At 43.2% G+C, this 15,613-nt stretch overlaps 1 protein-coding gene across 12 annotated transcripts in view; it reads left to right on the forward strand.

Annotated features, from left to right (window-relative positions):
* foxp1b (forkhead box P1b) overlaps positions 1-15,464 on the forward strand; it is a 154,956-nt gene extending 139,492 nt beyond the window's left edge. For 11 of the 12 annotated variants that reach the window (XM_086291390.1, XM_086291394.1, XM_086291392.1 and 8 more), the window contains 9 exons: positions 3,036-3,123; positions 4,446-4,529; positions 8,517-8,721; positions 8,889-8,965; positions 9,589-9,690; positions 10,842-10,963; positions 11,854-11,923; positions 12,123-12,289; positions 14,901-15,464. In XM_086291390.1, the coding sequence (XP_086147516.1) occupies positions 3,036-3,123; positions 4,446-4,529; positions 8,517-8,721; positions 8,889-8,965; positions 9,589-9,690; positions 10,842-10,963; positions 11,854-11,923; positions 12,123-12,289; positions 14,901-15,045 (1,060 nt within the window). In that variant the 3' untranslated portion in view covers positions 15,046-15,464. Of the gene's footprint in view, positions 1-3,035; positions 3,124-4,445; positions 4,530-8,516; positions 8,722-8,888; positions 8,966-9,588; positions 9,691-10,841; positions 10,964-11,292; positions 11,463-11,853; positions 11,924-12,122; positions 12,290-14,900 lie in introns of all 12 variants that reach the window. The other variant, XM_086291401.1, reaches the window with a different exon arrangement.
* Positions 15,465-15,613: the final 149 nt, after the last annotated feature.

Raw genomic sequence — 15,613 nt, forward strand, 5'->3', positions numbered from 1 at the left:
TTTACAAGTGTTTTTATCATGGCAACATCTTGTTTACTTTAGTTGCCTGCTCAAACTGCTTGGAACACGTTAAAAAAACATTTGGGGAGAGTCTCCACAAAGCTGCCTTTGTTTAACAGCAGGCAAGAGTGTGAGCAGCTCACCAAGGTGTTAACTCTCAAACCCTTAAGCACTTCCACATGAAACCCAGCAACTGATACTGCAGGCCTCCGAGAGGAATCAAAAATAAAAACAAAGAATACTTCGGGCATTAGAGAAGAAGGAGTCATCTCTGTAGGTTGAAAATATATGTGAGGAGAGATGTGTGTCTGTCTGCGAGTGTGCAGTCAGCAGAACACAGTGTACTGTGCACCAGAGAGAAAGAAAGGTGAGGAGGACTCTAACGTCCACCAGATTTCAGCTCCACATGCCAACAGTAACAACTAACACGGGACTGAAATGTTGTTTTAAACTCTGTGTATTTATTTTATCTTTTAAAGAAAACATTACATACCTACACGCACTATCTCGATAAATACAAAACACCCAAATCCCTGTTCCTGTTTTCGAGATCAGCACGCAGAAGGGTGGGGTTGGGGTTTAAGCAGAGCCTGATGTTTTTACAAGGGTCAGGACCCTTCTTTTCAGTGTCCAGTCAGAGGTCAGAGCCAGCGAAACACTCCAGTGCCCTCTAGTGCTGCACTGTCTGTCTGCTCAGACCTCAAAATCTCCTGCACGTCGCCACGATGTAGTGACTGCTTTATAAGTTATGTGGCCTTGCAGCTCTGCAAACATCCATCCATCCATTCGCTTCCGCTTCTCCTTTTCAGGGTCGCGGGGGCTCTGCAAACATATGAAACATATAATATAGAGTAAAATACCTTCTCTAAATAAAAAGTAGTAAAGCTATTATTTTTTTAAAAATCAAAAAATCTAAGCTTTTTAAATGTAATTGTTACTGTACAGATGTGTGCTTGTAAATTAAATTCCACCCAGCGGTGGAGAAGATAAACCTTCCTCAGCTGCGGCTCCAGTCTATATAATTAGAAACTGTAACCGAAAAATAAATAAATAAAAAATAAAATCAGGGAAACTAACTGATATATAAAACCGACTGGGAATATCCATTTAACTTGTTTTATTGTGGCAATTTACATTAGTCTCTGTCATCCTGCCAGAGAGCTTTTTAAAAGCGGCTTCATTTGAAGTCCAGAAAGTGACACATGCCAACGTTCATAGTCTCTCTCGATGTCAATTCCCCCGTATCCCCTGCTCCCGTGTCCAGACACTCCTCTCAAGGCTGCATTAGGGCCATTTGAATATTTCATTTCCTATTAATTATGCACTGTGACTCTCCATGTCATTAGAAGAAATAAAGTGGAATGTAACAAAGGATGAAAAGAAGCAGGGCACATGTCTCCTATGAACACAGAAATTCCAAAGCTGCTCACGTAGGCCAGTCTTCATTGAAAATTCAGCCTGTGCCAGTTAAATTGGAGTTGAAACGTCTTTACCTATTATTTTCTCCTTTGAAATTTAGTAAGATGTCCTGAAATGTTTACCAGTTTCATTTTCTGACGTACTTAATTAAATTGGCATTTATTTGACTCAAACAAATGGAAAGCCCAGAGAGGCCTGAATTGTGAAAAAGGGTGTTATTGCCCACCCTTTTTTAAAAATATGGCTTTTTAATTTCTTTTTCTTTTTTTCTTTTTTTTGCCACAATAATTAACTTCAAGTGCTAAATGTATATATCGGAGTCATTCTTCAAAAATAAATTATCAGAACACAATAGGAAGATGTGAGTGTGGTGGAAGGAGCCTGGGTTGCCTGGGAAGATATAAATCATTCACCTCAAGGTTGAAAACACCACGGCAGAACAGAAGCAGGGCCCTATCAATTTTACCTTCCTTTTACATGTCTGTTTTGTGAGTGTAAATGTGCTGTTTTATGCACAAATGTGTTGTCTATACACGAAGCAGGGGCATCACTGCAATTTACCGGGCTGTCGTACCGTGCTGTGCCGTCACAGGTTGATTCTGGCTATTTTTGATTTGCAGTAAATGACAGAAAAAGTGCATATGAAAAGGCAGGCGCACCTTTCTCCCATCTGCCGGCGCCACTTTGTGCACACGCAGACACGCCTGGTGACAGTGACCTACATGGTCACTGAAAATGTGATATAATTTATGATATATATAATATATTGGATCCATTAGCGAGCATAATGAAGTAGTGAAATGAAAGGGTATTTGTGAAATCAGTTCAAACATCCTGCTTGGATTATGATTAAATGATTAATGAAATGCCCCTGCATAAGCATTTTCAAACAGTAATTCATGCGGCAGCTGATAAAATTCCTCCAATCATATTTCCTTCACTCATGAACCTTATCTCCACCATTTTATATAAATCACGGAAAAAACCCTGTCTGCTACCCGGCGAGCTACTTATTTAGATTAGTTATAAACGTACAGGAAAAGAGAACATCTTCCCCTGTATAAAATAATCACGCATAATTATATCCATAATTCAACTTTGTGACAGATCCCATCTCCTTGTCCTGTCCTCTGCATTTGGTCTGGCTCTGTTTTTTTCTTCTTCTTTCTTTTTTTGAATTCTCTTAATTTTAATGGTATAATTAACAGTCAAAACACCAAAAAGGACAAAATCATCCAGGCAAGGGAAAGCTGCAGTGAGAAGAAATGGCATTAGGGCACTGGTGCATAATTTAGCAAAGGAATCCAACCTGAAATTCTTCAATCATCCCTCTTATCTGTAAGCTGTAGTTAGAGGAGACATGACCGTCATGAAATATTGAGAGTCATTCTTCTATGTTAAAAGAACTATTTCTTTTTGTTCTGCAGGTGGAATCATTACAGTACGCAGTTAGTTTTATGAGTAATTTTTTTTAATGTTATCACATGGTCTATATACATTGTGCTTTGCCCAGTGATCAGATTGCAGTATTAAACCACGCACTGCAGGACTGTGAATCTGACTTTACCTTCTTTCTGGTGTCTGTGTTTTCATTTTTTGTTGTTTCTGTTTTGCAGACATCTTAACAATGAGCACGCCCTGGATGACAGGAGCACAGCCCAGTGTCGGGTGCAAATGCAGGTCGTACAACAGCTGGAGCTGCAGGTATTGTCCCACTGAATGTTTTGAACCAAATATTTATGTGTCTTCTTCTGCTGACACTTCCTCAGTGTCTGTCCAAACGCCTCCCTGTCTGACTGATATCAGCCATGGGGTCACTCATAGAGGGATGGGGGTGGTGGTGGTAGTGGTGCAGCAGATTAAATAATTTTGTACATTTGCTACTAACCAGTCATTAAAAATGTGTTATGTATGCATGACAGCCAGGAAAAGATATATGGAGGGCCCCGGGCTAAGTAGAGAAGATAATTACATTTTGAATTTTACTGGGTTTTAAAGTTATTTATGACTTTTAACTGTTTGGCACCAACAATAAAACATAGCATAATGTGGATAGGCGCTCAGTGTTGAGTGGAACAGAAAGGTTATTGAAGCTCAGTGCAGAAAACTGTTGATACAGTAATCAGTATCTTTAATACCGCGTCGCTCATGAACGGGCTTTAATGTTCTTTAAAAAATATGCATGCGCATTAAGACTGTGCTCAGGGAAAAAGACGCAGTTTACAGTCATTGTATTGAGGGGGCTTGGAGTGTCCAATGAGCCGTGTGTGTGTGTGTGTGTGTGTGTGTGTGTGTGTGTGTGTGTGTGTGTGTGTGTGTGTGTGTGTGTGTGTGTGTGTGTAACAGTGTTTGACTAAATGGTGACCACTGAACTAATGTATAATAAAGATATTTATTAGTGTTTCAGGAAAAAAATAACTATGTTTTGTACAAGTTTTTCTGCTGTAGCAAATACAAAGATATTCATGCTGTTTGCAGTTTTGGGTCACGTATTAGTCAAATATAATACCACCAAAATGACTAACGACAAACAGTTGTGGTTTATTTTAAATTGCAAAAGGCTAACTTCAACAACCAACAGTGCGATGTTAGTTGCACCATGCCAATGTCCTGTTATTTCCGCTCAGCTGGTGTATTATCCAGAGATGGAGTGAAGGTTTATCAGACACAGACTTCCTCTGCATGCAGCCTGTCACCATAATTTAGGCTGGCAGCTAAGACAGTGCAGAGTTTCAGACAGGTAGAAAGGCCCTGAGCTTGTTATTGGCGATGATTCGCAGTGGATTTTAACCTTGACTTGGAGAGTGTAGTTAGACTGTATGATGTGCAGGCTTGTTGACAGCTTCCAAAAACAAAAAACAAAAAAATAAATAATTAAATAATGGTCTGAAGAAGAATAAGGGTGTTCACGCTCTAAAAGATGCCTTCACTATACAGGGATGTATATAATTAAAACATGGGCAAATATAGATTTTTATTGTGTATGTTCATTAAAACTTCACCGCTCTCCTTTCTTCTCATTACAGCTAGCAAAAGACAAAGAGCGTCTGCAGGCTATGATGACGCACCTTCATGTCAAGTCCACGGAGCCCAAAGCCACCCCACAGCCGGTGAGCAGCAACCCCGTCATACATATCTCTCTTGTCCCCCGCTATCCTTTTGTTTGTCTTAATTGGCACACATGTATTCATTAATCCTTTCCTCCATCTTATTTATCTGCTAAATAAAAACAGCTGTTCTCTTGAGGCAGGCAGTAAATATAGTTTGGAGCACATCTGCTGACATCCAGGATTCAATTTGGTGTCTGTGATGAACTGGATGCACACTCTGTAATGGCCCCTTTTCTCAGCTTCAAAGAACAAGTGGCTGCTTGGGTACAGAGAGAAGATGAGAAAGCAGAGAAAAATAGAAAAAAATAATACATATTATATTTAATCAACTGAATGTGATGTGGCATGTATTCTTAGTGCTTTAACAGCAAAATTAGTGTTTTTTTGACAGAGGATATAAATGTTATGAGAATCATAGAGTCACGCCAATGTGTGTTTGAAGAAAAAACAAGAATAAGATAGCATGAACAAATATAAAGATAATAATAATTTATTGATTTTCAATAAACTGGAAGCTAGCTGATGTCACCTCAAAGTAAATGTGTTAGTAGCAACTTTTATTTTAACCTCCTAACTAATTCTTCCCTGACTGTATTCACATAAATTAGCCTTAAAATAATGATACTAATTACTAATCTCTAATCTGTCCATGAGATCAAAAAGAATCAAATCACTAGCATCTCTTATTTATCAGGAAGCTTTAGATTCAACTTTAATTTTATTTTAAAAGACCTTGAAAGTTACTTCCACATTTGACCCTGTTTCATTTTATTTGACTTAAAGCTAATTTTAAAATATTTATATTTCTATGAAAAAGATACAACAGAAATGATTTCATTCCATTTATTAAAAAATTTGTAAGGGGGAAAAATGAAAATGTGAGTAAATGCAATTGCAGATCATTATTTTTATCTCCTTGGCACATTCCCAACATTTTACCTTCTGTATCACTCTCAATGTGTTTTATGCCGTAAAGCCTTGTGCTTAATCCCTATCCTATAGGGGCAAAGGCTTAACATATGGCATTTAAGTGTCTCTATTTTGTCATGCTTAAGAGGGGGGCTCAGCAACATATTTCAGTCTGTATGACAGTTAATTCAGAGAGCCCAATGAGCAAAGATCATTTTACTGCAGGGCGTGAGTGTGAAATCATGCACACACGAGCACACAGATGCACAATATACATGCAGGAGTGCCGTCCCTCGGCAGCCTCACAGCTTGGATCATTTATTTACAGTCAGCGAGGTAGCTATTGACATCCAGAGGCAGCGTGTGCGCTCTACAAAGCGCAGCCCGTCAACATAAAGCGCGCAGAGATGTTGAATGACAATAAGCTGTCTGTAAAGCTGCGCCTGTGTCACGCGCTCTGATTGTGTAGATTAGAGTGGAAAACGAGGCCTCTGACATGGGGACATTTGTATATGAAAAGTGGTAGGGTCTGCAGATAGCATCTCGAGTTTGCTACCTCTCCTCTCTCCCCGGGGCCCAGCAGAATGGCTGTGTCAGAGCTCAGCGTTAACACTCTCGAGGGGGCGAGCTGGGTTTTTATTCAAATAAATAGACTCCCAGCTCCAATGCCACTTCGCCCGCTGTGAGCTGCTGTGAAAAGCTTGGATAAATATACGTGACTTTAGCTGGGCAAGTGGCGGACTTACACAGGTCAGGGCCAAAGGTTCCGCCGAGGTTTTAAGTGTAGATTGCAGCATCAGATGCATCCACAGAGAAGACGCAGAATGAAAGCATTCTTAGAGCTGAGTGGAAGCAGAGCTTCTCTGAAGAAACAACGGTATCTGCTTCCAGTAATTGCTAGTTTTGCTTTTCTGCTGCTCTGGACTGTTGAATATAAAAATGGCATGTGTAAGTAGCCTACTGTCACAGCAAAGTAGCTCAGATGAACTCGCTGGTTTACATTTAGTTATAATTAAAGACAAACAAACTGATGCTGTGCATTCGCAGCGACAAATGAATGGGATTCATTTTATTCTTGTGAGGTGGACGAGGGTGGGGGTAAGATCAAAACAAAATGTGCCACATTAGCAATGCGTGTGTCTGCCTGTGTGTGTGTTTGTATTTGCCTCTGCATGTGTGGGTGGGTGTCTGCACACGGTGTCACTAAGCATTCTTGTCAGAAATCTGACCTTTTACGCCATACATAATTAAGGAGGGACTTTTTGTTTATTTTCTTTAGCAGCTTGCCGAGTCAAAGCCAGTATAATTAGATCACCAATTACCATTTAATTAATTTCAGTCTGAAGTCTCATTTTGTCTAGGCACTGGAGTGAGCCCAAATGGTGAGGCAAACAAAGGCAAGGCTATTACCAGCCTGTCTGGCCTATTGTTGAAGCCTCTCTGTGTTTATGGCCAGGGAATATGGATGAAACATGAAACAAAGCCTGCTAATCCACAGGAAGAGAAGTCAACACCGCAGCCCCGTTCTATTGATAGCATTGTGTCAGAAACACGCAAACCCAAGTGTAATTTATTTTGTTCATGATTTAGAATAACACGTCTTCAGCTTCTGTTGGTGAGGATGTAGTCCACATTCATGCATCCATCCAGAAATCCAAATTATTTGGGCAGACTGCCAAAAAGGCAGAGTTCAGCCTTGCAAACATAAATACACATTGTGAGGATGTGGGCACAAGTCTGTTAAAATAGGAGATTTGCACTACACAAATGTCACTGGTTTTGTTTGGAGCAGTTTGCAACTTAATAATGAGAGGGGTGTGTGTGTGTGTGTGTGTGTGTGTGTAAAACAAGTTGTAATTTAAAATGAAATCAAAGGAACAGTGCCGAGTTCTGGGGATAGAGAGTTAAAAATGTGATTGGTAATTGGGCAGCTGAACAGAATTTACGCGTTTGCATAGAGTCAGATGTTAGAAACCATCATCACCTTGTCAACATTACGAGCAGAAATCACACATTTGATCCCTCGTAATCAACATGTGATGTCACAGATGAGATATTTCCAGCCCCACTGTCCTTTCTCCAGCTCTTTAGCTCTCTTTCTCCATTTTCTCTCTTCATTTTTCTTCTTCTCACAGTCTGAAGTCATGTTTAATTTGGAAAGTGGCCTCCTTCGGCAAATTAGCAATTAGAACAATTTTGCAGGAATATGTATATGTGTCATTAGTTTTCCTGCCAATTAATAGCTGGAGCAGGGGGTCAGGCTAGAATTTTCCACTTGACTGCTGTATGGAGGTTTGGCAGTTGGTTCGGAGCTGCCACAGCTGCTGGAAGCCATGCTATACCTTTGGAGCACTCGCTGTAATTAGTTTACCTTGTAGCCATTATTACTTAAATACCTCCTTCGCCCTAACCCACACATCCCATCCACAGACACAGACCTCAGTGATGAAACCAAGTATTCTCTACAGAAGGCTATGTGTGAAATACCATGTGTCCGTCTTTACCATTGGCCATCATGGCCCTCATAATGGAGGTCAGTCAGATACAGTAGTTAATCATCAGATCACCTCCATAAGCAGCTCCTAATTAGAGTCTTCACAATACAATTTCAGCTTATAATTAGCCCAGATTGGCTTCTTCCTCTGGCTGCCTTATTAGCGGGGCTGCTCAGCAGTAGGTGAGAATCACACTGTCATTTTTCAGAGCTGTACAGGCTGCCCTTCTTCCCTCCACAACTCAAAACTCATGGGTTACCATGCTGGAGACCCTCAGCGGGTAGATGAAGTGGAGGGGGGTGTTTGTCCAAATGGGACAAAAGCTCCAACAAAGGCGATGAAACAGAGAGCTGGGAGAAGGCCTGACATGGCAGCAAGAGAGGGAGGGAGGAGAGGTTTGAAGAGTGGGGGCGGTGCAGGAGCGGGGCTCCAGGGTTGTTTTCCAAACATTTAGCAACCGTTCATGGATCATCTCAGGGCCCAATTACAATTAAAGAGGAGGTATGCATAGTCAATGAGGCGGCTAAGACACGGGGGTAATTAGGAGACTAACTGAGCTCTGTCTGTCTGTCTGTTCTTCTAGCTCAACCTAGTGTCCAACGTCACGTTGTCCAAGTCGGCCCCAGAGGCCTCTCCTCCTCTGAGCCTTCCCCAGACCCCCACCACACCAACAGCACCGCTTACACCCCTCTCCCAGACCCATTCTGTCATCACAGCCACAAGCCTCCACAGCATGGGCCCTATGCGACGGCGATATTCAGACAAGTACAACATGCCCATCTCTCCAGGTACTGCAGAATGCTCACACATAGTACTATATATACATGAAGCTGTCATCTGTTCTGCTAAATAACTGACGTGTTTGTTTTGTTACGTTAGGCTGTAACTTGTGTTATCGACGGCTGATAGGACACGAATGTTGACAATTGCACTTGTGTTTGCTCTCTGTGTACAGATATCAGTCAGAACAAAGAGTTTTACATGAATACAGACGTAAGACCACCATTCACGTATGCCTCACTAATAAGACAGGTAAGGAACTCTCACTGATTTCTTCTTTGTGATTTAGTGAATAAAAACTTTCAACTCCTCCGTCCGGCTGAAACTTTTGTCTACACACTCAGCAGTTAAGAAAAAAATGTTCATGTTTTGCTACATGTGAACACAATTTAGACAGAAGAATAGATAAATCATCTCGAAACGACTGCAAGAATGCATTCAGGATTCAAAACACAGTCGCACATGACAAAAATGTTTGATTAAGCATTTCAGTGACTGTAATTATTACCAAATTCATTTCACACAACAGTGGGGATGAACCTGTTTTAAGATGGCCAGTCAATTATCGCTCGACTGCAGTAATCTGGGATCTCAGGAATTAATCTGAGCGGTCCATAATTGCTGCCCTGTAATCTGCCTGAGAAATGTTTTCACTTGCCCTTCATTTACACCCGCAAAAGAAAATATATTCAAATCTGCCGTTTCGAATAAAAAGTGCATTACACTTCTAGGAACACTTTACATAGACGGGTTCTCGTTTGGTTTTTTTACGGGGGTTTCTTCAGGAGAACGCACACAAACCTGCATGCCTTTTGTGAATTATTAAATGTATTGTGAAGGGAGCAAAGCTGAAAATGTTTGTTTCTGTCATCCAGGCAATCCTCGAATCTCCAGAAAAGCAGCTAACACTAAACGAAATCTACAACTGGTTCACACGAATGTTTGCATATTTTAGGCGCAACGCAGCAACGTGGAAGGTAATTTTTTTTCTTTCTTTAATTCCTCCTAATGTCTTTAAACCAACACGGGAGAATAAAGAGTCATTGTGTAGATGTTAGGTGGACTTAAATGATAGTTGTGCATAATAAAATGTAAAAACAAAACTTAATCCAAATACATAACAATAGCCTACTTATTCGATTCAAATGAACCACCCTTTAAACAAACATGTGAACCAGACAGAGCAGGCCAGGGGAGGAATATATGCATTTGTGTAAAAAAATTAAAAAAAAATTTTTCAAAACAGTCACCCTGTAATGTGTGTGGATATTCTGATGGTGGGTGGCATTAGTTTAACATAGCAGTGCTCTGCCAATGACTCCTGGCTGAGCCCCTCACACTCACTTCAGAAGGGAACACTCTGTTTTCCACCAGGCCGCAAGCACACGTTCACACAGACACACACAAAACAACAGAACAGTAATGACTGGAGACAGAGAACGTGAGATTTGAATGAGAAAGGCAGTGATGAAGCAATGAAAGCCTTTTCTGAGCCACAGAGCAGCTCACACACACACCACCATGCTGCTGCACTCCCGTCCCCCATCACCTTCCACACATACTGACAGCCTTTCCATAGGAGCACATTGGTGTTATAAACACTGGATTCCTCTCCGCACACACATTTAGAACATACACATGCACTCAGCATAGCTCCTGTAAAAAGGTCGACTTTCTGAATAATTTGGACTGAACCCTCGATTTATGTTCGAAAAGCCCTTTTTTTTCTTTCTCACTTTGTAATGGGAAATGCCGACGCAGAATGAGCCTAACGTTTTCTCATCAGTAACAAAGTAGTGATTAAAATGTTCAGTTTCTATATTTTGTTGGTGTAATTTGTTCTGATTGATCAGAAGAGGCAGCTTTAAAAAGATAAGGGAAAAAAGGGGATGTCTTAAGAGTATCGCCATGGAAATGAGTAAATATTTATGTGCTGTTTAAGTCATTTGAAACTTCAGACCATTTACTGCCCGTAACCCTCTGCTTTATTTATTGTTTTCATTCAAGTTTCATCCAGAGCCTGTCACAATATTTCTACTATGAAATGAATTTTTTCTTCCCATGCAGCCATGTTTACTGTACTGATAGAAACCCTTTTTTTCTCTCTTTGTTTTTACATCAACTGCAGAATGCAGTCCGGCATAATCTTAGTCTTCACAAGTGTTTTGTGCGGGTAGAAAACGTAAAAGGGGCTGTGTGGACAGTGGACGAAATAGAGTTCCAAAAGAGACGGCCTCAAAAGATCAGTGGGTAGGTTTGGCCCTGTTGAGCCCTGCCTAGCGTCTGTCTCAGCGCTGACTGATGGGAAGAGTCTGCTGCTGCTGCTGCTGCTGCTCCATCTCCATTGTCTGTGTGCCATACCATCCAAAGTCCCTGCTTGCTTTGGCGTGCCTCCCCTTCATGCTTTTAGAAGCCTTTTGGTGATGCCTCATAACCCACAATGGCTTATTTTCATTTTGATCCTCACCCTCTCCCCTCCTCCCTGTGTCTGTGTGTCTGTCCGTCCGCTGTCTTTCCTGTCGATCACTGCATCTGCATCTGGCTGTCGCCTCCCTCCTCCCGCTGGTTTGCTTTCCCAGGGTGCCATTCGCACCAACCTCTCCCTGCATAAGTGCTTTGTGAGAGTAGAGGATGAGTTTGGGTCCTTTTGGACTGTTGATGATGAGGAGTTTAAGCGCGGTCGCCACATACAGCGAGGCCGCCCTCGGAAATACGCCGTTGATGAGAACTTTGACGAGCTGCTCGTACAGTAAGCACTTCCGCCTGCCCTGCAAACTCCAGTGGTCCCCGCCCCACTTGCATGCCTCCATCCCTCCCCCTCCCCCCACCTCCCCTCAGTGTTGCCATCATGCTTTTTGTGTTAAGCTCGTCATCCATCATGCTTCCACAAGATCTGCCTCCATCAATCTGTTCTTCCTTCCCATGACATGCAAAGTGTTAGAGATAGTTGTGTGGTATTGTCAAGTGATTGAACGTCTTAGAACTGTAGCCTTAATATCCACATTACTACAGCAGTAAATTTGTTAAGTTCTTATACAAAGTGCATTGATTTCTTTTTATGAAATAAGATACTGTATCTGAGGAATGCATGCTAGCTGAGACACGAGTCTGTGGTTGTAATTGAATTTTTCTGTTTGCAGAAGTCCAGCCTTAGTGAAGAACATTCAGACCAGCTTGGGCTATGGTCCGACCCTCTCTGCTGCCTTCCAGGTAAAAAAGAAGTGACTTCATCTCAAGCTGCCTCGCTCAGAACTTTGAAAGGCAGGAAGGAATAAGCGTTTCACTGTGTCACATGCACGTAGTCTTTGTCTTTAGGATGATGTACTCGCATAAAAGAGTGATGGGAAACTGAGAAAGTGCTGACAACTGGCTTCCGTTTCACATTTAATGCTTCGGGCTTTGTTTTCAGGCTTCAATGGCAGAAAACAACATACCTCTATACACTACTGCTTCCATTGGAAGTCCCACCCTCAATTCCCTGGCCAACGCCATCCGTGAGGAGATGAATGGAGCAATGGACCATGGAAACAGCAACGGCAGTGACAGCAGCCCGGGACGCTCGCCCCTGCCAGCTATGTGAGTGGCACACGCGCTTTCTATCTTCACCGCAGTCTGTGTAAGAAAAGTGAAGAGAGAGGAAAATTTTTTTGAGCTGCTTATTCCACTGAGACCAAAACTCTTCAAATAGACAAAAAGTAGTGCCAGTGCCCACCCAAAAGGCTCTAAAGTGACCTAATGCATGGCAATAGATCAAACAGAAGGGATTGCCAGAGGTACAATAAATAAAGTGGAGAGGGGGATATTGGGGTGGCGTGTGGGGTCACGGCCAGTGCTGTGGCAGGCCTCCCTGCCGAAAAGGAAACTCCACCTTTTCAAAGCTTCCATCACCAGAGCGGCCGGGAAGAGAAGACCGGAGCCCCTCTGTTATTTTAACAGCGAGTTTATGAACTCTCCTTTATGCGTCCTGCTGTCTGTCTGAGCCCCGCCATCATCGGCCCTTTCACTTTGTTAAAATATTTACAAAATGCCAGCACGCAGAGTGACACAGCTGCTGGCTCCGACAGTGCAACATGAGCCGCAACACATCTAGAAACGCCTCTGAAAGAAAAACAACACAAAAAGCATAATTAGTCTGGAGGACATCATCCAAGATTCTCATGTAGGAAAGTTGTGGTCGGCCTGGAAACCGCAGCTCCCCGTTCACTTGTTGTATGGGAGTGTCTGCTAAGTTGTTTGAAGCCTAAAATAATACAGCACACGCTGCATCGTTTCCAGATGTGGGGGCAGACCACCGATGTGCAGCAGGGGTAGACTCAGGGATGGCCTCCTGAAATGTCTGAGCTTGGGGGAAATTCTACCTAAAAACAAAAAAAAGGTGCAGTAATAAGCTCCTGGCCAAATGGAGGAAAGTGCCATCCTTAATCACTGTGAACATAGCTCTGAGCATGGCTCTGGAACAGGAAAGGCAGAGACAGGATGGGTGTGCTGGCCTAAAGGCAGCCTGCTCTCCCTCTACCCCTCTGCTTCTATCTTTAGGCTGACAAAGCTCACGACTCCTTCTTCGTAATTATGTCTATAAGCTTTGTGCAAGTACAAAACGAGTTAAAACTGTGTTCTTTTGCTTTTAAAGAACTTTATTCTCTTATTAACAAAACACACCTGGCTCTTTACGTCTCTTTACGTCTCTTTATGTCTGTGGATGGAGCATTTAATGCTGCGGTTAATTCAGTCCCTGGTTTTCTATACTGCTCTGACTTACCCTGTCCGAATGCGAGTCCATCACCGCTGTGTAGTAACATGTGCTGTCCACATGTGCCAGGGAGCTGCTGGTTGACAGGACACAGCTTTTTTACCACAGTGAAGAAACCAGAGCACTTCTCTTAAACAGCCAGATGAGAGTCAGGCATCCAGAGAAGGCTAATTATAAGCAAAGTGTGGAATCAGCATGCAGTTCAATGGCATAATAATAACAATTTCATGTCTGCCCCGCAGCCATAGAGTCAGACCTGAGGCAACAGCACTTGTGGAGTTACTTTGATGTGAAAATGATAGAAAAGCTGACTTTACTTTTCCCCCCTTTTTTATAATTTACACCAAAATATATCAGCTCATTAGCATACGAGTGCTTCCATCACAATAGCTGCAAATCACACAAGACGTCCTGGTGTGAATAAATCAAATGTGGGCCGTGGTGATGAAGAATGTGCCAGTTGTCCCTTGTTGTTGTAGTAAATGAGCCCGGCGCCTCATCCTGACATCGCTCTACCTCCGCTACAGCAGCCTGGCACCGCAGGTTAGAGCGGCAAGTCCCCTGCAGCTGCTCATAATGTTTTTTTTTCCCTCTCTCTCTGCCACAGCCAGGCCTCCTCTCCCCCTGTGCTTTCTTCCTGCTCTGTTTCTGTAATGAGAAATTTGGCAGATCTCATCTCTTTAGTGGCTCTTTTGCCCAGGCTGTGAGCTGGAGGGGCGGGCGCTCATGTTTTTGCCTTGTTTACAAGTGACAGCGTTATTATTCTCATAAGGGCTCTGTTTCTTATCACGGTGTTGTGCCGAGTGCGCCGGTGCCGCTCTCCCCGCACGCCTTTCCTGCCAGCGCTTTTCTTCCCTTATTGACACTTGCTTGAAAATATGCATTAATTCTGGAGTTTAAAGCATGTATGGTGGTGTCTGGTCGCTGTGTTTGCTTGAAGTTGATTAATGATAGAAGCCGGCTCGGGGTCGTCCTCTGGAGACCCGCCTCGCAGGTTGTGCATGTTAACGAGCAGGAAGAGGAACACACAGCGCGCCGCTGATCCTCCGCCACCAGGAGGCTGACAACGGCAGCCTCACTCGCTCCGCAGAGTCCATTCTCTCCTCTGCTCGTCTCACGTTGTTAATCTTCCTCATTTATCAATTCTAAGTGAATACCCTGTTGTCGGTTGCCATGAAAATAAAAAGCCTGCAGCTTTGCCGGGATTGGAATACCTCAAAAGAAAGCTGAAATTATCAACAGTGCCAGTGAGGCTCCCACTCACAGCCTCGCTGAAGCCAGACATTTGTTTTTGTTCCCCTGCCTCTTCCTTTCTAAACAGAATCGGCACAGCTCGTATCACCCTGGGCCCGATTGTGTGAAAGGTTGGAAAAGAATACGGAGGAAAGTTAAGGATAGCGGACTGTAAGTTTTTCTCCTCTTCTCCTTCTCCTCCAGGCATCACATCAGCGTTAAGGAGGAACCACTGGACCCCGAAGACCACGACGGGCCCCTCTCCCTGGTAACGACTGCCAATCACAGTCCGGATTTCGATCACCACAGAGATTACGATGACGAGCAGGGCCACGACGACATGCTGTAAGGCTAGCGCCGCCCACCTCCCTCCCCAGCCTCAGAGGCCGAGGCAGTCCGGGTCATTCGGGAGACAGAAACGCTCTGCAGATAACAAACACTGAACTGCAGTCTCAGCCACTGATGACAGCTCGCAAATGTCTCCAAGTTGACTTTTTTTTAGTGCCATTAAAATACATAGCAAGAACACACATGAGAAAACACAGATGCTGCCCCCACATGAGGGCTCTTTTTTCCCTCTGATTCCTTTCTACTTTTGATTTAAGTAGCGCTTAAAACGTGAAAACAAACTTTGTTTCTACTCATCTGTCGGACAGACTGTATTTTTTTTTTTTTTGGTACGGGAGGGGGGGGTGTGACGTGTCCGTGCTATGGGATAACCCTTGCCACGCAGCCAGGACGGACTGCACTCAACGGACTGCAGAAGAGGAGGGGGGAGGTGTTTGTCTCCCTCTCCACCCTCCCCCCCCCCCCCCCCCCCCCCCCCCAATTCCCTCTCTCAGACACACATCTGACCAGAAACTGAAAAGAGAGAGAGGGAGAATGACTGACGTTTAATTTACACCGTGTGTATGTGT

This window comes from Aulonocara sp. 'chitande type north' Nkhata Bay, linkage group LG5, assembly GCF_057382095.1.
Source record: "Aulonocara sp. 'chitande type north' Nkhata Bay isolate Kocher_YH1m ecotype deep benthic linkage group LG5, A_spYH_male_GT1.1, whole genome shotgun sequence".
NCBI lineage: Eukaryota > Metazoa > Chordata > Actinopteri > Cichliformes > Cichlidae > Aulonocara > Aulonocara sp. 'chitande type north' Nkhata Bay.